Genomic DNA, 27,875 nt, shown 5'->3' on the forward strand with positions numbered 1-27,875 from the left:
GAGTAGATATTAGAAAATGATGCCCGAGTCATGGCTAAAGCTATAGCACATCCACAAATAGACTCATACTTGGTTGTCTAATGTGCATGCATGAGTAAAGGGCATTTTTCATGGCCCTAATTATAGATGCCTTTCCAAAGTCAGTGCAGGATCCGTATCTGTGCAAGTCTTTGCAAGTCTGTTTCTTTACAAAAATTTGACTATAATTTATCGGCAACAGCAATCAGGTGAGATATTCTTTATGCCTTCTTCCTAAAGTTATTTGTGAATTAAAAATTAGAGCTGCCAAGAGTTTGAGTCCCACGAAAGAGTTCATTTGTTAGTTATTATGACACCAGTTAACTATCTATGAATAAATTTTGCTAAACATATCCATATGTTTCATGTCCAAAATTTGAAATCTAACTTTTAGCAGCAGAGGCAACTTTAGACCAAAATAACAACTTAAAGAAGGAGAGGGGGCAGAGCCCAGATGTCCCAGGAAGAGTTGGATTTTTCTGTCTTCCAAAACCAATTCTTCCCTAATATGCACCAAACAGTGTCAGCCTGAAACACTCTTGCTTCGGGCTCCACATCTTTCCCACTCATATGTGGAATTGTTGCAAAACCAAACAGCATTCATAGCCAATGAGAGGATGGGGGAATGTCTGAATCTCAAAAGAAACCAAAAGAAATTGTACTGGGCGGAAGGCGGCGGGGGGGGGGTTGGAAAAGATGGGAACTGTCCAGATGCAGTGTGCCTTACTAGAGTATGCAGTGTCCTAGGGGAATTACTATTCTCTTTGCCTTAACCCATTTCATGCCAGTCCTTCCTGGCTGGTCCAACTGTCTTCTGCTCTGTGGTACTTCCAGCCACAGCCACTAGGTGGCACGTCTCAGGAGCTGCATTCCTCACAGTGACAGGAGAGGATGTACCGGTAGGTGGCGGTAAGTCTCATGCCCCCTGAGCAGCGCAGGCGAAGAGCCTTCAGCTTGGAGGTCTGGGGACGGCAGCAATGACAAGAGGAACGGAAAGGTTGCTTGAGGACAGTACTGAAGGACACCAGGGGCTCCGATCTCGATGCCTGGCTGCAGTGCCCCTCACATCTGGCCAGGAGCACCATCTAGGGAAAAAGGAGGAAGTGATTACCCGGTGGAGATGCCAAACCCTTAGCCAAGTACCGTAGCATCCATTGAAAGGGCTTAGCGGTCCGTTGCCAATGCCTGCTGGATTCAACCTGTTGTACATTGGAGTCAACTGGGAAACTTAATATATTGGGGTTGGGGATATAAACAAGCAGACAAATGCTTGCCTAGCATAAATACGAGGCCCTACATTCGATTCCCAGCACTAACAAAAAAGAGTCAATACTAGTCCCATCTCAGATCATTTGAAGTAAAATCCTTGGCTCAGACATTCATGATTTTCAAGATCCCTTCGTTGATTATGATGTACACTAAGGGTTTAGAACACTAGACACTAGACACTCTCATGATGTGAAGATAAAACTTAAGAAGAAAAGAAGCTTCTCTTGAAGGTTAGGGATCTACTCTTGGCCCAATGAACTGCAACTCTACCACTAGCAAAATGCAGAAAGCTATTACAAATTGAAATCAAGCAGAAAACGAAATGAGTGAAGAAGTATTCTGGATGCTACAACTTGGGAGAAGAGAATGAAATAGACACAGGGAATCTATGGATTTCTGGGAAGACATTTTAAAAGAGCCAGGGATTTGTGCAGTAATGTGCAGCATCTTCAGAATTATTTATTCATGCTGGCCATCTCCATTTCTAAAGCTTTGGGCCAAAATAGCAGAGAGTATATTCCTTTCTCGTGGCTCTTAATATGACTTTAGTAAACTCTTTTTGTACTGTCTTTTAGGAATCTGATTTAAAAAATAAACACCAGGGGACAGGAGCATGACCTAGTGATAGAGTGCTTGTCTAGCATGCACAAAGCCCTGGGTTTGATTCCTTGGTACCATATACACAGAAAAAGCCAGAAGTAGTGTTATGGCTCAAGTTGTACTGCACTAGCCTTAAGAAAGCCCAACAACAGTGTCCAGGCCCTGAGTTCAAGCCCCAGAACTGGCAAAAAATAAAAACCCACCAAAGTTATCCTCAGAAAAAAAGGATAAGCACCTATTCAACATTTTGCATACAATATAAAGAGATGGATAAAAGGCTTCTATTTTTCTAGAGTGAAATAATGTTATGGCTTATACCAGGTAAGGAGGGAATAAGAATAAGAATTACTTCCAAAGCAGAACAGAGAAATTCTGAAGTTTTTGTTCCAGGAGCTTATACATATTATGAAAATGCACATTTGTGTTGGCACATTCCTGAGCATGCTCTCTTTAAGGTCACAGTTTATGAAGGAAAGATGGTGATTACATTTTGAGGGCAGGCTCAGCTCAAAGCCATGGATCACATGTTCAAAAGGTTAAAATGGTGGAAAGGAATACTTCTGAGCATGCTGTTTTTCCATAAAGCTTTGGCTGAACAAACAGGTAAGACACTTTGTGCGTTAATGTAGGAATTTTCTTCTAAAGGTCAAAAGACTTATCTTCATACCCCATTCAAAGATCTTCTGGGAGAAGTCATGAGTGGGGTGGGGTGTCTTAACTCACAGGACCATGTAACCTTATAGTGCAGGACAAGGAAGGCAGTAGGGAACCTGAGATTACTGGTCCTATATGTATGGGAGACTCTTGCTTGGTGATTCTCATATCAAGTGATAAATAAAAAGTTACCCTAGAATTCCAGAACCAACACCAAGATCATAAAAAGTAAAACAGTTCAAATGAAAAATCCAAGGATACATGTACATACATATATATATATATGCATGAAACCTTTTGACATTTACCTTACAATATTTTGGGAATTAGCAGTTAAAATGAAGGACTCACAGCTATTATTTCTGATGTCATCCTATAGGGCAGAATTAAATACCCAAGGATTAAAAGAAGGAAATGAGCAGTATATCGTTCTAAAAGGAAGGAAAAGATGAGTTTTGGTAATTATAAGTTATTAAAATCATTCTCTGAGAATATCCTGGAGCTAAATCTAATAGTCAGTTAGCAACCATTAAAAATAGGAATCACTGGAAGAAATAAATTGAAAGGCTAGGGGAAGATTAAGTTGAAGTAAATCAATTGATTTATATTCTTTGAGAGATCATAAAGGCTGAGAAAAATAACCATAAACTATTTTTATTTTATTATTTCTTTAGTGATACTGGAGTTTACATTCAGGCCTTTGTACTTTATAGGTAAGCTTTCTCTTGTTTGAACCACATCCAAGTCTTTTTTCAGATAGGGTTTTATACTTTTACCCAGGAGAACCTCAGACCATGATCTATCCTCCTGCTGTTTGATTTCTTTGTGTGTCCCTTCTAGGGCTTGAACTCAGGGCCTGGACATTGTCTCTTAGCTAGATTTCAACCGCTTGAGCCACAGCTCCACTCCTGAGTTTTGAGTTGTTAACTGGAGATAAAAATCTCAGAGACTTTCCTGTCCAGGCTGGCTTCAAATAGAAATTCTCAAATCTCAACCTCCTGAGTAGCTAGGATTATGGGTGAGCCATCTGTTTGCTTTTTATTAAAGCTTTTAATTTTATCCTACTTGCTCTCTGTTCACATTCACATTGACAGACCAACATGATCTGAAACACATTTGAGGAGATTATCACATAGACCAGTAGTACATGGGCCAGGGCCAGTCTATGTTGTCTATCCCCATTACCATCATATTCTCTCTCTCTCTCTCTCTCTCTCTCTCTCTCTCTCTCTCTCTCTCTCTCTCTCTCTCTCTCTCTCTCTCACTCTCTCTCTCTCTCTCTCTCTCTCTCTCTCTCTCTCTCTCTCTCTCTCTCTCTCTCTCTCTCTCTCTCTCTCTCACCCTCTCTCTCCCTCTCTCTGAATAATACAAGGGAAAATTATTTGACATCTCACCTTACCTTGGAGCAATGTTAAATTTGCTGGTTTCCTATCTAGATCATCTACCAGGTAGATTAAACAGTTATTCAGAGTCATTTTCTCAAATGGAGTTTGGGAAAATGAATCACAGTATATAGCAAGCCTGTGCCACCAGATGTCATTAAGAAGAGCCAAAATTGATGTGGACCATCAAAGACAAACAATGCATATGCAGATGAACTAAAAGTAACTCTGCATAAAATAATTGTTTAGCTGAACATAAAATAAATAAGTCCACATCACAGCCATTCAGAGACAAACTAATCAGACTGAGATTTCACTAAAGGATTTTAGGATGTCAAACTCCACCTACAACCCACTGTGAAGGTCACAACTCCAGCACTGAAGGAACTGAAGATACCTCCAATTCACCTAGCTGTTCTTCCTTGGGAGCTGGACTTTCTTCATAAGAACCATGCAGAAACATATCCAGAAACCCCTCCAGGGGCTGCTTTTAGCCCTCAAGCAGGAGTAAAGGCCTCCCATGACCCAGGTAGGAAGTATCTTTAGTCTTCCAGATAATCTCTCTTTTTTGAAGTCCTGGGGCTTGAAATCAGTGCCTGGGTACTGTCAACCACTTGTCCAACCACTCCGGAAAGCAGTATGGCAGTTCCTCAGAAGACTAAACATAGAGCTTCCCTATGACCCAGAAATCCCACTCCTGGGCATTTACCCAATCGTCCAGAAACAAGGGCATACTAAAGCCACTAGCACAATGAGGTTCACTGCAGCACTATTTACCATAGCAAAGATATGGAACCAAACAGATGGCCCTTAGTTGATGAGTGGATCAACAAGATGTGGTATTTATACACAATGGAATTCTATGATTCCATCAGAAAGAACGAAGTCACCCCATTTGTAAGGAAATGGAAAGACTTGGAAAAAATTATATTAAGTGAAGTAAGCCATACCCAAAGAAACATAGGCTCCATTGTTTCCCTCATTTGTAGCAATTAGTATATGTCTAGGATTCTCATAACAGAGGATCATAACAGCTCAAAATCTATAAACATATGGCCATATAGAATGAGGCTAGGCAAAATGAACCCCAGGATATGGAAACAAGAGGTTTATCTTTGTGAGTGTTGTTCTTAATGTACTATGTAAAAGTATATCTTTTCTCTTCTTTTTCCCTTATGGTTAATCTCATTTTACTGCATCTGAATGTGGTACCTGGTATAATATATATACATACATTTGTTTATTTCAAAAATGGAAGGTAAGGGAAAAACAAGATGCATGGGAGGGAGTAGGGGGAAGGAAAGTGGAAGAAAAACATGGGAAGGGCTAACGATGTTCAAGAAGTAATTTACCTACTACCTGATGAATATAACTGTTAACCCTTCTATACATCACCCCAACAATAATATATATATATATATTTATATTAAAAAAACTATAAGGGCTGCTTTTAGCCCTCAAGCAAGAGTCAAGGCTTTCCATGACCCAGGTAGGAAGTATCATCTTTAGTCTTTCAGATATTCTTTTTTTTTTGGCAAGTCCTGGGGCTTGAACACAGGGCCTGGGCACTGTCCCTGAGCTTTCTCAAGGCTAGTGCTCTGCCACTTGAGCCACAATGCCACTTCTGGCATTTTCTGTGTAGGTGGTACTGAGGAATCATATATGCTAGGCAAGCACTCTTTCACTAGTCCATACTCCTGGACATCTTCCAGATATTCTTATCATCCATTACCTGCTTTAATCAGGCTAAAATACATAGGACTCTAAGGAACTGCTACAAATGGCCTTGCTGTTGCCTTTATTTTTCTCTATCAGAATGCCCTTTGTACTTAGCTTATCCTGATGCAATTTCACCTTTCTCCCATTTCTCATCCAACTTGGACTTCACAGATCTGCTGTACCAGCTCCCTTTTCCAACATGGGTTGCTGAACTCTCTTCTCTGGCCAGAGGAACAGAACTCACCCCCTCAACTTCCTCCATCCACCTGGTGAGAAAGGTCAGCCAGCACATTTGTTCCTCTTTTCACTCTTAGCATCCCACATAATGGCTTATGACTAGCTTGCTTTATTGCCCCACCCTGTGCTCAACAGAACCACAATAAGCTTCATTTTCCAAATCCTTTAAGGCTTACATGCCAACAAGTTATTGAGTTCTCAGTAGTAACAGAAATAGAAAACTGAGTCAACACACCTGTCTACAATTTCATAATGAAAATCAGAATATATGCTGGAAACTGTACTGGTGGCATTATAAATATTATTAACAACACCTATATGTACCCACAATAAATATACCACTTCATTTTGCATAGGAAGAAAATGAGCCACCAAAGAATGATTTCACTTTCCCAAAGTCACTTATTTGGCAAGATCTGGAGCTGGGAATTGGAAGCCAATCTCTTGTCACTTCAAAGCTGGGGTTACTTACTTCAAGTCCCTTAAACAGTTCTTCAGCATCTCATTTCTACTAACTACTAATCTTTGAACTATATTGGCTCTATTGCATTTTACTCACACAAACATGGTCTCCTGGGAAGAGTGTAATCAAACCTGCAACTCTCAAGACCTTTGGGGCCCAATCCCAGAAGGAACCATAATCAAGAAAGTTATCAGATACATTTTCAATGGTGATTACACTGTCCTGCGTTTATGTCCACTCTTTCTGCTTTCCTGAATTTCTAGGGTAGGTAAAGACTGGTCAACTGCAAGTTCAGGGCTGGAGGAGATAGTTCCAAATGGAAGCTTTTGGAAAAACTTGGACTACTCTTTTTCTAGAAAAGAATGTGGGTATCAATTATTATTGCTGACATACCCAAAGTTAGACCACTGAAGAATAGCTCCTATTAGCTCCTATATTTCTCTGTGCATTCCTCCAATTTGAAGGGTCAAGCAGCCAAAGATGACCAGAGGTTGCCATTTCCAAGTATATGACATCAAGTGACCTACTTAATTCTTCTTCTAGGTTTTGAGATTCCCTACCTGTAAAATGGAAATACTAATGATTGTCATTTAGGTTTGCAGAAAATGATTAGGACATATAGTTTGAGATGCTTGACACTTATGTTTTCAAGCCAGTGCCCTCTCCACCTTAAGCCTGTGCCATGTGTTCCCTTTATCTGTTTTTACAAGGTCAGACATTGGATACAGTGAGTTTGGAAGCTTTAACAGACAAACAGCAGGTAGACGGGTAGAGAACAGTGGCCCCTATCATGATATTGAGGGGAAATGTTTGTAGAGGGTAAAAATCGACTTCAGTCTCTTCTTTCTAGACATAGGCTAAGTATTTCATCCAAGGTCCCTAAAGGCAAGTAGTTTCATTAAATGAGAGCCAGTAGAGAAAAATCAGCTTGAGTCTGTGAATATTAAGAGTTATAAAATATTTCCAAATGAAAACAGCTTTCTTCCTGGATACATAAAGAAAATGTAATCCAAAAAAGTTCTGGGTATTTGAAATTCTGCCAGGCATATTTTATGGTCAAAGAAGAAAGGTTTATAATTATGACCACCAGTAATATAAAGCTATTGCTATATTTGGGATAGTTTGGGATATTTGAAAACAGATTGTTCCCATGAAATTACAAATATTTCTTCTATGATCACAATTTGGAGCTGTTACTGTGACATTTGGGAAAAAGTAAAGGTGAACAGTAGTAGACTGAAGTCCGTTTGTAAGACTGTGAATGTACAAGTCAAAGTGCTGAGAGTTTGAACTTGACCTTCCTTGGGTGGATGTGCTAGTTACTAAGACAAGAGGTCTTCCATTATGTTGCACAAGCTTTCCAGAAACTAGGACCATGTGCATGTTAGACAAGTACTCCACCACTGAGCTATATCCTCAGCTCATTTTCAAGTTTTTGTACATGTTCCTATTTCTTTTTATTTCCTTCTCCTCATCACATTTAAAATATTTTTAATTTATTTTTTAAAGAACTGTGATTATGGAGGACAGCTCAATAAAGGGATAATCAACACTGAATATTGGTGTTGCTTGCTTCTAAAGCAGGAGGGGAGGAGAAGCTGGGAGGAAAAGTTAAGAACTGGACCTGTCAAACTTACTAGGATGTCTTTTCTTATTTTTTTCCTTTGCTGTATGGGAGACTGAACCCAGGACTTCACACATGCTAGGCAAGTGCTCTATCCCTTGGGCAACAACCCTGGCCCATAGGATCAGCAATTTCTAATCCTTGTTATGGAAATTCTTATTCTAGCCAGGTGCCAGTGGCTTGTGCCTGTAATCCTAGCGACTCAGGAGGCTGAAATCTGAAGATTGTGGTATAAAGCCATGTTGTGTAAGAAAGTCTGAGTCTTACATCTAATTAATTACAGAAAAACCTGGACGTGGCTCTGTGGCTCAAAGTGGTAGAATGCTAGCCTTGAGAAAAGGACAGTGCCGGGAACCAGAATTCAAACCCCAGGTTTGGAAAGAAAATGTTTATTCTAAGCTTGGTACTACCGGCTCATTCCTATAATCCTAGCTACTCAGGTGGCTGTTCTGAGGATTTTGATTTAAAGTCAGCCTGCACAGAAAAATCCATGAAATTATTATCTCCAATTAGCCAGCAAAAAAGATGGAAGTGGAGGTAGGGCTCAAGTAGTAGAGTGCTAGCCTTGAGCAAAAAAGCCAAGGGAGAGGGCAAAGGTCCTGAGTTCAAGACCCAGTATTGGTGTACACACACACACACACACACACACACACACACACACACACACACAATGCTTATCTTATTTTTTTCTCATTTTTGGTTTGCTTTTATGTGTGTTTTTGAAGTGGTGGGGAAAAAAGTACAGGGATTTGCACATGTCAGCCAATCTCTCTACTACTGAGCCCCTAGCTTCCTTTTCCTAATAAAGGACTCTTGCAGAATCTTAGATTGGTGTAATTACTCTTTTTTGTTTTAATTCTACAAGTACAAATAGACATTTTTCTTAAGTGGAAAATTTCTTTTTCGTTTCCCACAGTCATAGGTCTCATTAATATAATGGTTAAAGTGACAGCTCAAATTTAACTAAAACACTGGACTATACTCACAGAAGTTATGGAAAATTTAAAAGCAGACTGAAGTCATAATGTTTTTAAATGGAGGGTATGGTAGATTTGGTTGATTCCATTGTTTGGCATTACAAAAAAAGTTCTAAATTACTCTGCTGATTTTTAAAAAATGAATTACATATGAGACTGTTTACCTGGTTTTAGTCTCAGAACTAATTTGATAATCTCTTGAGGTTGAATTAAACAAATTCTTATTTATAAGTGTGGACAAATGTCACTCTTGTGACTGAGAGGTGGTGACACTCATGAGAACTCTCATTCAGAGTCCATTCCATCCTACAATGTGCCTCCCTGCAGAGGTGTGGGGGGGTACGGGGGGGTGTACGTGGCTAGCCATTCTATGTAGCTTTTTAAGCATGTTATCACCTGTCTCAACATGGAGGCATAGGCAGCCTCCAACAGGAATGAACTGGCTAGCCAAAGGTGAAAATGATGAAATTAACATGTTAAGTTTTTCACATCACTTTTTGACTATGACTCAGACCGCACAACTAGTTTCTGAAGACTTCACCAGGAAATTCTCAGTCTTTGTTTCTTGCCTTCTCTTTTTCTCTACTGCAAAAGGAGTAATCAATTGTAGATTCTATATTTCTTTCTTCATAAAAAGGACATGACAGCACATGATTTTTACAACCAGGGACAGAAGACATCCATCTAAGGGGACTGAGTAAGCACATGTTTCATTACACTGCCATAAGTACAAAGCATGGTGGAAAACTATAGAAGGAAGCTCCAGTTTGTGCTTTGGACACAGTTCTCCATCCCAAATAAATATGGTTTCTCCTCTGTTCTGGTGGGTGGGTGTGCACTATCCTCACCAAGACCTTGGTCTTACCTTTGAGCTACACTTGTACAGTGGGTGACTGATAGAATCCACATAATGGTGCCTCATGCAGCGTCGAGGGTCAGAGTCCATCATGAATGAGCTGTCCGTTTTGCTGTCTGTATCTCCCATTATTGCCAGTAGGGAGAGCATAGAAAAGGATGCAGCTAGTACATGATTTCTCATTGTTGTGAAGAACAACTTCTCCAGGAAAACAGCAGAGGGAGACCGAGGACAAAAAATTGGAAATGCCTTCACCTCTTAGGATCCAGTTCCTTTCAAGGCAATGGCAGCAGGATCTGGCTGAAGCTTTCTGGCTGTCATTGTCCTTTGTATAGCTGAGTTTTGTCTTACTCTTGGCACTGGTGATCCATCATCACAGTATCTGGTGCACAGCTGGAATGAAAACAGAAATGATTTTCCCCAGAAATATTTATCCAGAGACACTAATAGAACCCAGGAGGTAATGAAGTCAAAATTTTCCATGTCATTTTGAGTGAATATTGGATTCTAGAGTGTCATTAGTATATGCTGTCCTCTATTCCATCTCCCTTCCCCCAGTGCTTATGCTATAGATTTGTAACCATTTGGAGGTAGACATAGTGGCTTCATGGAGGGAAATATTGACTTTAATTGCTGGAGTCTATGTTCCTAGGGACAAGAGTAGTTTGGTCCCACTGTTAAAATTAAGCATGTGGTTCTGGTCACAGCATAACTAAATTGAGTCCTCTCATCTTAATCCTTGGTGGGAGAAAAAGGGTCTGTGCAGGTTCTCAAGAAACTTTGGTATCAACATCAGCTTATAGAGAGGCAGTCAGCTCTAATGAACACAGACCTTGTCTTTCAGGAATTTATTTTCTATTTTCAAGTCTATACCCACCCACCCATCTAATGTCCCATTTCTTGCTCTGGGCTCATCCTGTTTTTGTTTAAGCTCCATGCCACCCAGTATCAATGACAAACGGCATCTGAAATACACATTATGTTCACTGCCTCCAGCATGGTAGCACATGTATTTTTCCCAACAGAATTAAACATTTCTTGAGAGTCATTGTAGTCAGAACCCATGGTATAATTTGCAAATGAAAGTGATCATTGGAGCAGAGACTTGACCATAAAAGTAGGACCATGCTATACTGATTTTGTTGAAATTTACTTTGTTCTTTTAACCATACCTTTTGGTCAAAGGAATGGAATCCAGAGATCTCACAAATCACCTTACATCCCCTCAGGCATGGCCCATATGGATGCTTTTTATTATGCCAGAATACAGAGTATCAAAGATATTTTCAAACATTTAGGAAAATTAGAGGGGATTTGACATAATCACAGTGAACAGAATGGGATAATTAAAGATATTTCAAAGTCTGATTGTTTTGTTTCTAGTACAAATCTTTCTTCCCTCTCCTTCCTACTCATGAACAGTCTAAACAAACAGAACAAAGTGTTGATAGGATCTAGATTAGAAGTTCAAATTAGTAAAAGCTAATTTGTTTCGCCTTCATGGAGTGGCCTTATACCTACCTAACTGCTCTTGGCTGCCTTCCACAAATGGGCATGGGATCCTGAGTGGAAAAAGGTATGTGAGACAGAGCTGTTTGAGAGCATAGCTTCCCTGGCTATGGTAGAGTTTATGTGGCTCTGTTTCAGGAAAGTCATAGAAATTCTAATAATGAGGGAACCCATTTGGGTTGTCATGACGTGGTCATTAATCAGCTAGGGCACCTTGCTCAGGTCACTTAAATTCTTCCAGACCATTTCCTCACCTGTAGAGTGGGGGAAATGACAGAGATGACATCTGCTAATCTCTTTTGCTCTAAAATAACACCCTTAATATCTATGGATTCAGGTATCACATTTCCTTATGCAGAAGGTAATTCTGAAGTTGAATAGACCCTATTTTTATACACTCTGGCATAATGGTCCTTTATGTGCATCCTAATGACAACATCTCATTAAAGTCAATCAAGCCTGTGCCTAAACTTCCAAATCAGCAAAAGATGCCGAATACTTTTGAAGGTGATTGGATTTGGATAGTATACTGTATAGAAAATTAGGTGAATCCCTTCTCATATACAATTAATACTTATGAATAAAAATGTTTTAAACACAGGTATATTTGGTTTTCTTAATGACTACATAGTCTTGGTTTTTCTATACAGATAACTATGAAATTCACAAAAATTTCAGCTCAAAGAGCCAGAACTATCTTGGGGTCCATGGTAAGAAGATGCAATATTACTAACCATTTCCTGAGTTTCAATATGACTCAATTATCCCAAGTGGTTATCTGTCTCTTTGAAGCTTTAATTAGTCTCAAAAAGAGAATTGATTTGACTTCTCCTTTCATCACTCCAGTCTGCAGATATTTCCCCCAGGAGTCAATGGCAGAAGGATGAAGGAAAAAGCAGACATTGCAATTCTGGTGCTTCTTCCCTCTGCCAGCAACTTTTCTCCAGAGCCAGGACCAGGAGGTGCAGTTAAGATACATAAAGCAAATTTTTAGAAATATGTATGGTATGATGGCAAAACCAAGCAACAGCATCAATGACAAATCTCTATAGATGCACATATACAGTTCATTTGCCAACATTTGTATGTTCTCCACAGTAAATGACTCCTCAAAGTAGAAGACAGGGACTGTCACTCTTTTAAGAGAAATGAACATTAAGTACTTGGAGACACTTTATTCAACCCTGATCACGTGCCTTGTTGACAAGGCTTTGAGATAATGAGCCCATATTGGAGACAGATAGTATAATATAAATTGGTAAGAAGCTTTCTAGAGGAAAATCTTTTAGAAATGCAAACATTTAGACTTAAGAGTTGCATTTCTGTAAACTATAACTACACATGAAACCAGACAAGCATATGGTGTAAAGCTGGAAACAGCACAAAATTAATATTCATTAATAGGGAACTAATTATGTTATACAACACATATAATGGAATACCAGACAACTATATAAAGAAGAATGCAGAAATTCTGACTGATGTTGAAATGGAGTAATATAAAAATATTTGTTATTAAAAATTTGTGGAAAGAATTTCTAGAACCTTTTTAAGGAAATCCCTGCTTTTTTGAGAGGGTATTAGGTGATACTTAAGTTCAAATGTGAGGTCTCGCGTTAGCTCAGCTTGCTTGCTGGGCTGGTGCTCTACCACTTGAACCACATGTCCAGTCTTGCTTTTTCACTGGTTTGGATATGAGATATAACGATCTATTCTGTCTTGGTTTGTGTCAAACCAAGATCCCCCATGTTTTAACTTCCTGAATAGCAAAATATACAGTTATAAGCCAATGGTGCCCAGTTCGTATTTTGTAAATTAACAGATTAGTTACCTGTGGGGGTTGGGGAACAAGCTTAAAGGAAGCACTTTTCACTTACTTTTAGATTTTAACTTTACTGATCAAAAGTTTCACTGAAAAAAAAATAATGCTTTCCCTTACAAAAGCTCAGCTGACAATTGGTTACACAGTTGATGGATGTCCAATGTATGTAGTTTAATATTGTATTTCTTAGAAATTTAGAAAGACAAGATATTCTTTTTCTTAGTCAAATAGTCTTCCAGGTGGATTTTTTTTTATCTCTTGCAGTACTGGAGATTGAACTCAGGGCCTCAGGGCAGGTGCTCTACTACCTGAGCTACCCCCCAGCCCCTTTGCGTGTTATTTTTAAAGTAGGGTCTTGATTTATGCCTTGTCAGGCCTCGGCTGTGGTCCGCCTACTTGTGTTTTCCTGTGTCACTGGGGATAACTGGCACATACTACTGTGCCCAACCATTATGCTTCCCCCCATATCTGCAATCACAGATAAAAATTTACTCCTGATGAGTGACTAAAAACACTTTTGAAAGTATTATGAACTTTGTGCTGGTAACTAATATCACAATGAAGCTCTATTGAATCATTTTTACCTTCACAGATAGCTGAACCTGGAAATCATAATGAAGAGTAAAATAGGCTGGATATGGTAGCTCACCACTCTAATTCCAGGTACTCAGGAAACAGATTCTAAGACAATTGCAGTTGAAAGACAGCACCTCCACCAATAAGTTGAGCATAGTGATGCAGGCCTGCCACCCTAGCTACATGATAGGTATAAGTTGGAGGGTTTTAGACTGAGGCCCACCCCAAGTGAAAATATGAGACCCTATCTAAAAAACAACTAGAGAAAAAAGCTGAGGACATCCGTCAAATGGCAGAGTGCCTGCCTAGCAAGTATGAAATCCTGAGGTCAAGCCCTAGTAAATTATGCCAGAGGAAATTCTTCTTCACCTGTTAAAAATGGCTCAGCATGTTAGAGTGTCACATAGGAATAAGGAACTCAGCAAGGCAAAGTTTACTCCTGCAGAGATCCAGGCAAGCAAGCACAAAGAGCAAGGGGGAGGGAGGGCCCTTTCCATTTTATCCCTAAAGCAGCAGGTCCTTCCTCTCTGTTAGAATTGGTCAAGTGCAGGTTCACAATCTGCTCACGGATTGGCTAGTTTGAAAACTGCCTTAGAATGCCTTCATTACTCACACTCTGCTACTTTCTTGAACAAGCTGCAGTGTGTCTTAATTACTCCCACCCTCTGCTACTTTATTTGTGCATATTCTCTTACCAGAATAGTCAACAAAAGCCAAGCCACCAGGCTAAAGTAAGAATTTTTAAGCAACCAACTTTGATAGAAAAGATGGCTTTCTCACAACCCCTGGTTCTGAGATTATTTTTGATTCCTATACACTCCTGATGCATCATACAGTTTTTGTTCAGTTTATATATTAAATACTTCAGAGTATATGCCATAGTTTGAGTGCTAATGGCTCACACCTGTAAACCTAGCTATTCAGGAGGCTAAGATCTGAGGCTCAAAGACAGGATAGTCCATCAGACTCTTATCTCCAGATAACCCGCAGAAAGCTGGAAGTGGAGATATGGCTCAAGTGATAGAGTGCTATCCTTGAGGGGAAAAAGCTAAGGGACAACATCCAGACCCTGAGTTCAAGACCTAGTACCAACACACACACACACACACACACACACACACACACACACACACACACACACACACTAATACAGGCAATGGGAAGGAGGGAGGGAGGGAGGGAGGGAGGGAGGGAGGGAGAGGGAGACAGAGAGAGACAGAGAGAGAGGGAGGGAGTGCGGAGGGAGGGAGAGGGAGGGAGGGAGGGAGAGAGAGAGAGAGAGAGAGAGAGAGAGAGAGAGAGAGAGAGAGAGAGAGAGAGAGAGAGAGAGAGAGAGAGAGAGAGTGTGTGCAGTAGATCGGTGGCTGCTCTGTGCTCAGAGTACAGAGTTTGCAATGTGAATTTGGCCACTGTACAGAGCCCACATTCTCCTATCTCCATTTTAGAGTCTCTGCCGGCAGGAGAGGCACGTAGGCTGGCATGTCCAACTTTGGAGCTGTCCTCCAAATGCTACCAGTGGAAAAGAACAACTGCTGCCCAGATTGCCCCACCTGTCATCCTCAAAGAAATAATAGAGCAGCCTCCTGAGTGAGAGATGGTATTATACCCACAGATCAGCTCACTCTGGGGCTGACCTTCTCCCTAGCACAGAATGAAGCACTGGTTTTGCACGAGGGATTCCGGCCTGATTCCTGGCTAAGACAAGTGGCATGTGCCAAGAATGGTCTGATTCTTTTCCAACATATTGTCTTGTGAGTGTCGCTGTTGCATTGGTTCACCTTTTGTCTTTTGTCTCACCATTTACTCTACAACTTGGGAGGGGGGATTGTGGGAGAAAAACGAGGGGGATAACCATGTGCAACAAAAAATTTACCATTGCCATGCATATGTAAGTGCAACCCTTCTGTACATCATCTTGATAATAAAATTAAATAATAAAAGAGAATTGTCGGACTCTTGCCCTGCTTCAGTTACTAAATCTCTCCCTGGGTCATTTTCTGTATGAATATATATGTAGGTATTCCCTCTTACAGACTCCTTTAACAAATATTTAACACATATTTATTGTGCATTTACTCCACTTTAGCAAATAGAGATGGGGGACAAGGGGTATAAATCAGGGATACAGAGAATGCTAAGTTCCTGGCCTCAATTGCCCTCCCACATCCCTACCTAAAAAGAGATAAAGTTCAGAGGAAAACAATAGGTCGTAACCTAGATCCTGATCCTTTTATCTCATTGAATATCCAGGCAGAGTCCTGGCCTGTTCTCTTGGGCAATATTTGTGATACCCTGATAAACTCTCCTAGCATCAAATTTATATCTAACATACACTGCATCATTCCAAGGAGATCAAATGAAATAAATCAAATATAATAACTTTCCAATGGACTCTGCATCAGACAGAATTATTTGCTATTTGTTCTAATTTTATTTTTTAAATTTAATTTTGTTGTCAAGGTGGTGTACAGAGGGGTTACAGTCATCTGCATAAAGTAGTGAGTACATTTCTTGTTGAACATTGTTACCCCTCCCTCATTTTTCCCACTTTCCATCTCCCCTCACTCCCCACTCCCAAGTTGTAAAGTTCATTTCCAGCATATTGTCCTGTGAGTATCTCAGTTACATTGGCTCACCCTTTGTCCTTTGTCTCACCATTTTGTTGTTCCTCTTCCCTTCCCTAATTCAGATAGACATATATACAATACACTGGATATCAAAATCAAATATGGTGACAACAGGGGATAAACCATAGGGGAAAAAGTGAAAATAAAAAATAATTTTCCATAGTACATTAAACACAACAAAACATGATACAAGGTAAGTATAGGTTAATATAACAGTAGCAGAACCCAGAGCCAAGGTAACTGCCACAAAAACGTATAAGGATGCAAATATATATGTATACATACATATACATACACACATAAATATGGGAAAAAGCTTGCCAATAGGTAACATTTCCTACATGGATTAGAAAAGCAAGAAACTCCAAGTCTTATTCAGAGCATATGAAGTCCTAAGTAGCTCCCAGAAAATCAGTGAAATTCAGTGGGATCTATTCAACTCGCCTTAGAGAGTAAATCAGATGCTTCTTCCCTAGGCACTTTATTTATAAACCATAAACAGCATGTTAGATTTTATTTTAAAAATTAAAAAGAAAGAAAAAGAAAACATCCCATGTCCTCAATGAATGGTTCTTAATCGTTTTCCTATCTGAAAGTCCATGCGAGCAGCCAAGCCTGGGCTGACCTAGAAACAGCAGCTGTATCCACTAGAAAAGCGGCCAGCCTCCTCGCCACTACGCAGCCTGCCATAGCCATGCTTCTCCAAGGATGGGGAACTACAAGATCTGTGGAGAGAAAGCAGCTCCCAGTCCTCCTTGCATCTCTTGAAGTTTGTTCTAGAGTGGGAGGCAATGACCACCCCCATACTGCTATCTCAGGAGAGAGAAGACAATATCTTTGCAAGTAAACAATAGTTCTCTAATCTGTAATTGGACCATGTGTTCTCCCAACTTGCATGACTAGCCAACTGTGACTGAGCTCCATAGTGGGGATTAAGAATGAAGAAAGTAGGAGGAATATAAGCCAGGCAAAAGGCAATGAATCACAACCCTGTGGTAGATAAAGGCACTCAAACAAAGGATGGGGAATGGAAACAGTTTAGGGGAAAAACCAAATGCCAAGTGGCCCTGTGTGTGTGTGTGTGTGTGTGTGTGTGTGTGTGTGTGTGTGTGTGTGTGTGTGTCCGTGTCCCTTGGCCTAAAAATTCTCATCTTGAGACACTGTCAGGAAATCCAGAGAAACCTTATTATTATCCATTCTCCCATTTACTGATACTTTCATGGTTCCCTTCCCAGAACCATTACTAGCCTGTCTAGTTACTGCTCTGTGTCCAGGTATTTTGCACTCACTTGTCAGAAATAGCAGATAATTTCATGTCTGCCATCAGGAACTTATGTTTTATTGCCTGATCATATAAAAAGAAGGCTGATTTGATGGACTTCAGGTTCAAAGCTCTGCCTATACATCACTGGCTACATGATCTTGATGAAGTTATTCGACTTCACTGGGACTCCATTTCCCAATTTCCTAGATGAATAAACTAGTCTAGTTACGTCTACCATTCCAATAATCTCTAACTTTCATAGTATAACATCTGCAATTGGGGCTATAGAGTCACCAGTTTAATACTACAACAAGACTTCTTTTATCCTCAAGGAAGTAATGGTTGCCAAGAGTTGAAACAAGTTCTAACAAACTACCTGATCCAACACCAAAGGCTAAGCTATAAGAATGAGCTCCTTGATGCAGCCATATGAGTGGCCTAAAGGAAGCATAGCCTTTAATAGCTAGTTCAATTCAGTGCTTATAATGCACTGATTTATAAATTAATAATACCCGATAATGACAGAAAGTAGTTAGTGAGGCGTTACAAAGTTTTTAATTCTCAGCTGCCTTAAGATTTACTGTTTCTTTCCAATCTCCACCAATGAGGAAGTGGGGAGAGGAGGGAAGGTTAATGGTTGTTGATTGCAATAGAATTAGACTTGTTTCATTTGATAAGGAGAGAAGGATGGATTAGCAGAGTTATCTTCTTTGCACATGAGAATTCATGAGGTCCTAGGGGTCAAGAATAAGGCTTTCTACCTACCCAAGTATCTACAGAACCTTTTCTAGGAAAGGGATATTTCTGAGCACAGTATTAGAACCTAAGTCAGAAAGAGTTGACCACCAGATTTGGCTCTTGAATCTTATACTGGGCATCTGTGAGTGTTCTTTCATAGTTTCCATGGGAAGATTCATTCTGACTTCTTAACAGTTGACGTAACTAATTGACTTTTAGAATATAAATCCTGCATACATTGGGAATGACTAGGTCTGATTACCCAAGTGTCAGGAAGCTCTTTTCTGTTGAAGCCTTTTCCTCTGGGGGTTTGGTTTGTTTCTGTAAATCCAGCCACCCGACTATAAGCTGTGACTGATATGGTGATGAACTGTCAGAAAATGCTCAGGGTGGCCTTTCTACAGAGCCACAAATCATCAGTAGCTCTAAACACAACAGAGCTCCTTTTATCCCTTCAGAGAATTAAAATAGGCCAAGTGGAAACCACAGAAGTTCCCAAACAGAAAGAGGAAGAATTATTTTTGATCCCTCAAAGCTGCCACTATATTGGCATTTTTTTTTCAAATAGCACAATGTTGTTGGGCGCTCGTGACTCACATCTGTAACCATTTTACTCAGGAGGCTGAGATCTGAGGTTCAAAGCCAGCCTGAGCAGAAAAGTCCCCATGAGAATCTTACCTCCAATCTAACTACTCAAAAATTTGAGGGGGAGCTGTGGCTCAAAGTGGTAGAACCTTGAGGAAAAGAGCTCAGAGACAGCACCCACACCTTGAGTTCAAGCCATACAACCAACAATAACAACCACAAAAGAATAGCACAATGTCCCAAAGGGAAACATCCCCTTCTTTTTCCTTACTCCCCAGGAATGGAGAGGTCCCATGTAAGGAGAGAAACACAAACTATCACTCACCTTGCACAGGCCTCTTTGGAAATAAAGCAGGAGGACTTGGTGGAACCACACAAAGCTATGCCTTCCCTGTGGACAAGAAAAGATGATCAGGTGTTCTAGGGAGCCTTGAGGTGAAATCATAGCATACATTCTCTGTCATTCTACTGTTTCATGTGGCCTGGCCTTAGGGGGAAGGAGGTGAGCTGGGTTAGCTCAGAATTCAGGCTCTTTTTTACCTCAGAGCCAAATGAACAGGTTGGCTTTTCTTCAAAGTGTCCAGCGAAGTGTTTCCAAAGCTGTATTTGAATCTCCTCACCCGAAACTGTGTTCTGGAATGGTGGGTAGTGATCTCACCTAACAGCTGTAGGGCCCTTAGTTAGGAGTGGAGCACAAACAATAGAAGCAATTCAGTCTTTCCAGTCCCCATTCAGTTCGTCTGTTCTGCCCCATGGTAGGATCTGAATACTGAATTCAACCAGGTCTCAATCAGAACACTCATGAATGTAGGCATAAGGGAAAAAGGCACGGCCAACACACATCACTTAAAAAATGTTTCCCTATGCAGCTAATCACTCTGAACTTGTTGGTCTGTTGAATTTTGGATTACATTCTTCTTTGCTTAAACACACACACACACACACACACACACACACACACACACACACACACACCAGCCCTCCTGTCACGAACTTATTCTGCTGCCTAAGGTTTGGTTTCTGAGATTCCAAATCTTAAAAGAGAAAAAATTTCAACTCTGTGAAAGAGTCATTTTCTATCATGGGGATGGGGAAAGATCACAGAGATCATTGGGCTTTAAAGAAAAATTAGACTTTGATTAAAGATTGGATTGCTTGAGCTCTTTGCATCCATGTTAGAAATGCATATTACTTCCACTTTAGCTAGAGTTGAGCACTGGGGGATTTTTTTTTCATTAGCTTACATTGGTTATAGAAGGATGTTTTTCACTTGAGGATTTGACCTCTTTTTCAAGGAAAGAGGGCAACTTCAGACCCCTTCCTGGGAGGGAGTGGGTAAAATCCAGAGATCCATCCCTTTCTGAAATGGTACTATTTGAAAAAGAAAAGTTGAAAGGGCAGTTGCAGAATTACATCAAAGGTAATCGTTTCTCCTTGTCTTTTGTTACTTCTCCCCTGACCTTCTCTCTTTTTATTTTTATTCCCCATGGATGAAAGGATACAAAGTGACTCCACATTTAGGGCCATTGTTGGTTCATGACACTGGAGAAAGGTCATCCTTGAGCATTTTCTGACATGGACTTTCTTTAGTGTCTTAGCCTGTTGCCCTTTCCTTTTGAAAAGATATTGCAATCAATTGGATCAAAGCTTAAAAGAAAAAGTTGAGACAGAAGCAAGCCTTGGAAGGGAGCAAATAGTCTGAATGATTTTTAGCATTTGTGGAATAAAAGAGGAAAGATATCTATTTCAAATCTCACACCCAGCTACTACTCCACAATGTCCATATCCAGATTTCCACACAGGATGAACAGGACCCCAGTTGGCTGAAGTATTGACTTTAAGCCCTGAGGATGCATTGCCAACTGAAGTTACCCATTCTTGGAATTTTCTGAGTCAGCATTCGGTAACAAGAAAGGAATTGTTCTAGCTTATAAAGCCCATCTTAGGCTGTTAGGTTCTGACTGTGGAAAACAGGTCTAGTGAATCTATAACCCAAGCATCAGGCTCTGATGAAGGGGACAGTGAGCATGAAGAAGAAGACAAGAGAAAGCAGCTTTGCAGATGTGAGAACTGCTGGTAGGAGAATCAATGCCATTGGCACAGTCTTCCTCCAAAACCCCACTGTATGGCTCTGTGAATGTGCAGCAGGCAACCCGCACAGCTGAGGCAGTGAGCACTGATGTCAGACTCAGCCTCCACTGCCCACTGCCCACACATGGGGGCTTCACAAGTGTTCTTTGCCCTTTCTTTCTTTCCTTCTTTCTTTCTTTCTTTCTTTCTCTCTTTCTCTCTTTCTTTCTTTCTTTTTGGAATCAAAGAGCGAAGTTCTTGGTTGCTGACCTGATGGGTGAGTAGTGGGTACTACCCTCTGGAATGCTGCCACTGGCAGGGGCAGACAGGAAAACCGGAATGCTCTTAATGTCCTCCCAAAGAAAACCTTTGATGGACAAAGGAGTGGTTGTATTTTTACTCTCTCCCTTCATGCTGCCAGGCGTCTTTAAATAGATCCTCTAGCCTAGGGACTTGTATGGAATAATTCATATTAAAACCCACGAAGTGGCAGTCAAGGGAAGTTGGTCCTCTCTCTCTCTCTCTCTCTCTCTCTCTCTCTCTCTCTCTCTCTCTCTCTCTCTCTCTCTCTCTCTCTCTCTCTCTCTCCCTCTTCCTCCCTCCCTCCCTCCCTCTCTATATAAGCAAACAGGAAAACACTCATTTTAATCCAACTGTGTCAAATTTTTCCTTTTAGGTCTTTTAATGAACTTCAGCTAGTTCAGAAAAGATATCCAAAGCCCCCAGGAACAAAAAGAAATCAGAAGTCATACAGTGCAATATCTATTTACTACCTCTTACTCCCAAGGACATTAGTGGTGTCTTTTAAGGAAGTTGCACAAGGTAGGTCTTAAATGGGAATCACTAATTGACAAGTACAGTACCTTCCATTTTCAGCTCATCAAAAACTTCTGTGCTTTGGTAAAGAGAAAGGGAAGGAAGGAAGGAAGGAAGGAAGGAAGGAAGGAAGGAAGGAAGGAAGGAAGGAAGGAAGGAAGGAAGGAAATAAGGGAGGTAGGAGGCTAGCAGGCAAGTTCCTTCCCCATCTCCAAAGTACATGCATTTTCACCTGCCTCAACCCAGGGTCCATTTCTTCCTTCTCCCTTTCATCATTTGAGTTTCATAAAGTCCTTCAAGCCCAGGCTACCTAAATAAAAAGTTCTATCTCTTTATTTCTGCTTGGGGAAGAAGGTGGAGAGATGGGGGAAGGGAAAGCAAAAGAGCCCTAGGATTCAGGGAGCTTCCCCCCACTCCTGCAAAATCACTTGTTTCTCCCCCTTGAAACAGAGAATAACCACTTTTCTCTTAATGTGGGCCAAAATGTATCCAAGCATTCCCATAGTGCTCCCACACGCAACTTGCTTTTGCTGGACATGTCCGGGTCACTGTGATGGTATGCTTGTCCTTGCCAATAGGGGTTACTCTAGCCCTGCTCTCTCTGAGCCACGTGGCTGCTCTTCTCTACAAGTGGGTTCAGTCTCAGGGCTACAAAAAGCCCCCATATCCTATCAGCACAGCAGAAATAGTGCCAAGAATGACATCCTGGAATACTATGGCGATGTAGAGATCTTGTGGCCTTCTCTCTCTGGATGGAACAGGACCCAAACTGTCTGGAAAACAGACTAGCAAAAGAGCCAGCTCACAATGGAAGGAGCTCAGGCGAAGGAAAAGGGGGCGGGCTATGATTGGTGGTAAGAAAAAGAAAAAAAAAGCCACATGCCACCCAGGGAGAGCAGGGGAGATGGGAGAATAAGAACTTACTTAGAGGAAACAAGTACCCAGACATGGCACTGCCAGTCTAGCTGGATTCTGTTCAGAATTTGATTATATGAAAGAAAGAGGGGAAATATATAGCAGGCCAGCTGTTCAAAGGCTTACAACCTTGCTTTTATTGTCTGAGTAAGTTGGTGAGGTGGGGCATCAGAGGAATTCCAAACATACCATCCCAGAGAAATTTTAATATGTTCCACAGTGTCATACACGAAGAGGAAATGACAGCTGATCACAGGACAGACCACAAAATCTCAGGCCCTCAAGCTCACCCATCCTCCCATGGTCCTGTACCCCTCCCCTCACACCTGCCCCACCTTTTCAGGTTCACAGTTCTCAGTCTTTCCATCTGCTTCCCCATTCTCACTGCCACTGCTGGTCTGTCAGGAGAAAAGTAGCATTAACTGACTATCATGGGAAGAGGTAAGGCTAAGGGCTGGCCAACAAACTGAGGGCTGACTAGGGTGAGTCAGGCACCCCAGGGACTCAGAAGCATTTTAATCCAACCATGGGGAATTAACTAGTGATAAGAGCCCAAAGCAAGGTCTCTGCTAATGATGTCTTCAGGGGTTTTATTCCCAGTCATCCAACCGTGTGATAAAATACCAGATTGTGATTTGAAAGCAATCCTGCATGTGGCTCAGACAGAGACCGGATTTGGGGAACAACTTCCGACAACTTCTTCCCAGGGGACTTTTGAATGTGGGCCCAGCCTAGAAGTCAGTGGTTTCATAGATCCTGGGAGTGGACCCAGTAAGTAGTGGGAGATAGTCACTGCATCCTCCTCCTCCAAGCATATTTCTAATTCAATGATTCATCAAATAGCCCTGATGTCAGCTGCTGAGGAGGTGACTCACACCCATCCCTGACAGAGACAGCACGTGGTCCTTGCCAAAGGGTGCTTAAGAGAGCAGAGAAAGGATAAACTGCTCTTTTCCAGGCTTTTCCTACCCAGGCTGGCAAGTTCCCCGTCATACCTTGGATCTGGTGCTAAAGGCCAAATGGGGAAATCCCCATTGATAAAGGACAAAGGTTTCAAGAAAACCTAGACACCAGCAGGTATTTTCAATGGTGCTGTATAACCAGAAAGTTTTTGCCCAATTTGCCCATTGGCAAAGTCCATTTCAGTAACCTAGTGAGAGCATTTTACCTAATTAGAGAGAGCATACAAATGAAGAATTAGAGTGTGGAACAATGTCTCATTCATTCACCTATATGTCCATCAGAACTAGCAGAGTACCAAGCATATTGAAAATGTTAAATATTTATTAAATGACTGCCAGAATGAATACCTAACCAGTAAAAATAATAGAACATGAATTGGGAGTTCTTAAAATAAGAATAAAAATGGCAGGCCATCCACGGTAGCTATAATTCTAAGAAATCTGCTAACATTTTTCAAGGGCCCAGGAAAATAAATGAGTTGGAAATTGTTAAATGTATTGAAAAATGATTTATTTTTCCCGTGACAGTGTCATTGGGACTCGAATTAAGATTGAAAACTCCGCAGGCACATTTCCATCTGTGGGTGTCAGCTGCTTTGGTATACAGCCTAAGAAGGCCTCAGCCACTTCTCCCATTACCTGAACCAAATGTATTTTAAAATAAATGATGCAATGCTTTGCATTTGCATCCAAACACTCTCATGTAATGAGCTGAATAATAGTTTAAGAAAATTGTTTGGAATCATCTAACTGCTTTGCTAACAGCCACAGTTTTAAGAGCATCACTATAAACTTTTTATAGCATTTCAGTCCATATCATATTTTTGTAAATTAGCTTTCTTAATTAGTGACTATCCCAGAGTAGTGAATTGATTCACCTAACATTCAGATTTTCCTTTTACAATTAGGTGTTACTAGAGGAAATCAGGAAAGTTGGCCATAAATCACATCTTCGCACCTTCATAAAAACTGGTCAGCTGGACTCTGAAGTTTACTTCTACAGACAAGACTTATGAGAAGAAAATGAGCAGATCTTTTTGCATGTGATCTAAGAGCTCAAGTGAGAAGTCTTCTGAAGTCCTGATTCTGCTTAGTTTCCACCCATAGCTGACACTGCATTTTTGGCATCTCTGTACTTTCAAATGCACCTGGTATTGAATATTCTATGCTGAAGCAATTTGCCAGTACCAGCTCCTTGTAATTAAAAATGCACTAATATTAGAAATGAAAAGAGGCATACTTTGCCACTGCCATCTCTAATGACAGATACTTACAAAGCAAAGGTGCTGGACTCCCACTCATCCTGCCAAATTTGTTTCCCTTCCAACATCTGATTCACAGTTGAGATGAGGAGACTGCCTTTTGCCTGAGGACTTATCTGGGCTTGTTCAACACAAGGAGCCTCAGTCTCTGTGCTGTTCTGAATCATTAACATTCTGTACACAATCAAACTTCCCGTCCCTCAAGAAAGAGTTATGTCCAGACCGCCTACAGCTAGATTGTTCATGTAATGATAGAACTTGCGCTTAGGAGTTTGAAACAACCTTCCGAATATTCCTCAGGTGTGTGCAGGAGTCCTCTCTCCAGTTCTGGGTCTGGGTGCTAATTGGAGCATCCTTTCCCTCCCCCACCCCAAGCCCCCTGTCACTCTTTGGATATTGGAGCTTTGATCGTACTGCAGGGACAAGCTGACTACTAAAAATAACCCCTTGCAATAAGGCCAAGGCAAACAGCATGCATTTCCTCAGACTTTTTCCCCCCCAATCAAAATCACACAACAAACCCATCCCCATCTCTCTCCCGGGTGCTCCCCCGAATGCATCTATGGAAGAGAAATCCCGCTGTGGGGATAGGAGAGAGAGGTGCAAAGGAATAGAATTCCTGCAAAGCTTGACACAGAGAGCTAGGCATAAATGTTGCCTATTGTTTGAAGTCATTCTAAGCACTCCCGGCACAGCCCTGGCAGGAGATCAGCCGCATACATAAGTAGTAATAAAAGCAAACCGTGCGCATTTAAGCTCGCAAGCTTGCCTGCGTTAATAGTGCCCCCATTGTAAGTGGGAAGAGGGCAGTGAGGAAGATACCGCGCTCCATGAATCCAAGTCCCGCAAGCTGCTGCTACTACTTCTCTGCCCCATCTCACAGGGTCAAGTAGAAGCACCATTACCAAGTTACATCTAACTACGCAGAGAGTTTGAAAAGAAAATCGAAATCAAACCCCAAGATACTTTTCAAGCTTCTCTGGGACGCTCCGGAGCGCTCTGTTAAAGACTCCAAGACACGTTCATTAAATTAAACACAAAAACAAAAACCCCAAGAAAACCCCCAGAACACAAGGCTAACATGATACTGATTAATGCAAATTCAAGTAATGCAAATTTACAAGTGGTATTTAAAGGTTGTCTCTTTGTCTGCAAGGAGGATGAAATACTCGATTTGGAAAAGAAGTTAATTTCCTAGGCAAAGCCAGCCGTCAGCGCTTGTTTTTCCTGCTTACCTTGGGGGGAGGAACGCAAGGCTCCTTTCTTCTCAGACTTTTCTGAGAATTAGAAAGAGGTCCTGTTACTTCCAAATGCTTTTGTTCTTCTGTCCCTCTGTCACATGGCTTGCCTTTTATATTTGCAACACACAAAAGTTAGGACTGTTGTTTAAGCGACAGAGAGAGAGAGAGAGAGAGAGAGAGAGAGAGAGAGAGAGAGAGAGAGAGAGAGAGAGGCAGAGAGAGGCAGAGAGAGGCAGAGAGAGAGAGAGAGAGAGAGAGAGAGAGAGAGAGAGAGAGAGAGAGAGAGAGAGAGAGAGAGAGAGAGAGAGAATGTCAAATGGAAAAGTGCCATTGCAGGCATATATCAATCAGGCATGCGGCCCCAGCAGCTCACTAGCAAATGGGAAATAGCACGGAAATGTGAGGCACTCCTTATCGGGACCCAAAGCTGCTGCCCACCGCTGGGCTCTCTTTTACCTAGCATCTTATGATGGAAACACATAGAACAAGGGCATGAGTTCACTTTTGTCTGTCTCTTTTTTTGGCATTTGAAAGATAATAAAAGGTTACATGAATATTCTGAGTTTAATTCTTTTGGAAGCATGTGGTGCAATAAAAGACGTCCAATCTGCGATAGAGATATACAGTTTGGGAACTACAAAGACAAGAGTGGCATTCTGTTTAACAACTCAGGCAGCTGTCGGGGATGAAGTTGAATTGCTAAGTAAGAGAGGGGGAAAGATGGACATCAGAAAGCGTTCTCAGGCTCTGTTGTTAAAGCAAGTGCAGAATGCTGCCCTATTTTATTACAATGTGTGTGGGTGGTGAGAGGCTTTTTTTCTTTCCTACTTGTTCATCCATTAAATGACTTTTATTAAATGCACTGTGGCATTTTAATAAGCACCTTCATCTACATCGTTTTGAATAAAACTTTCTATCAGATTTAGAAACAATGAGAAATGTGGTCCAGACATGTGAGAGTGTGAGTAAGAGGTAACTTACCATATCACAATTAGTACAAAATTCACAAAGGTAACTGTGGGTGTGGGTTAAGTGTTTCAGGCTGAAGAATGCTATGTTAAAAACTATAGGACCACAAAGGGAAATATTTCATAAATCTTGCTCATGAAATCCTTAAAATTAACAGGGTATGGGTGGCTCATAGCTGTAATGTTAAATACTTAGGAGGCTGAGATCTGAGGATCTTAGCGCAAAGCTAGCTCCCTTGGAAAAGTCCCCTCATCTCCAAGTAACCACCAAAAAGCTGGAAGTAGAGCTGTATGTAGCTCAAGTGGTAGGATGCCAGCCTTGAACAAAGAGGCTAAAAAACTGTGTCCAGGCTCTGAGTTCAAGCCCTAGAACCAGCACCAAAAAGAAAAAAAATCCTTACAATTAAAGCAGAAACATTGTCAGCTTTTTTGAGGAAAATATGAAGAATAGTTTGCCAATTTTCTTAATATCAGGTAGATTGAGTCCCAGAATAATTTATTTTTTATTAAGTCATAAAGAACTAAACTAAGAGTGTAAAAACAACCCAAAGGTCTCAGACGAGAAATGTTTACTTCACAAAACTTAGACATTTCTCTTGGGAGCTCCAGGTAACTTTGAATGTCAGAATCATCATGTTCTTTTTTAATGAGCCATGTATTATTTATTAATAAATTGATCATCACATTTTTGCTATTCCCCAGAATTTTACCTCAGTCACTG

The 27,875-nt window shown here is 40.9% G+C and overlaps 1 protein-coding gene across 1 annotated transcript; it reads right to left on the reverse strand.

Moving 5' to 3' along the window:
* On the reverse strand, window positions 1–26,268 carry Ndp (norrin cystine knot growth factor NDP). Its single transcript, XM_090326186.1, has 4 exons — window positions 26,181–26,268; window positions 19,246–19,311; window positions 9,809–10,192; window positions 1–1,103 (listed from the first exon to the last, which is right to left on the reverse strand). The coding sequence occupies exons 3-4, from the start codon at window positions 9,980–9,982 to the stop codon at window positions 876–878; spliced, it is 402 nt and encodes a 133-aa protein (XP_090182312.1). The 5' UTR covers window positions 9,983–10,192; window positions 19,246–19,311; window positions 26,181–26,268; the 3' UTR covers window positions 1–875.
* Between the last annotated feature and the right edge of the window lie 1,607 nt (window positions 26,269–27,875).

The sequence above is a fragment of the Megascapheus bottae genome, chromosome X (assembly GCF_031878675.1).
Source record: "Megascapheus bottae isolate mThoBot1 chromosome X, mThoBot2.hap1, whole genome shotgun sequence".
Classification (NCBI taxonomy): Eukaryota; Metazoa; Chordata; class Mammalia; order Rodentia; family Geomyidae; genus Megascapheus; species Megascapheus bottae.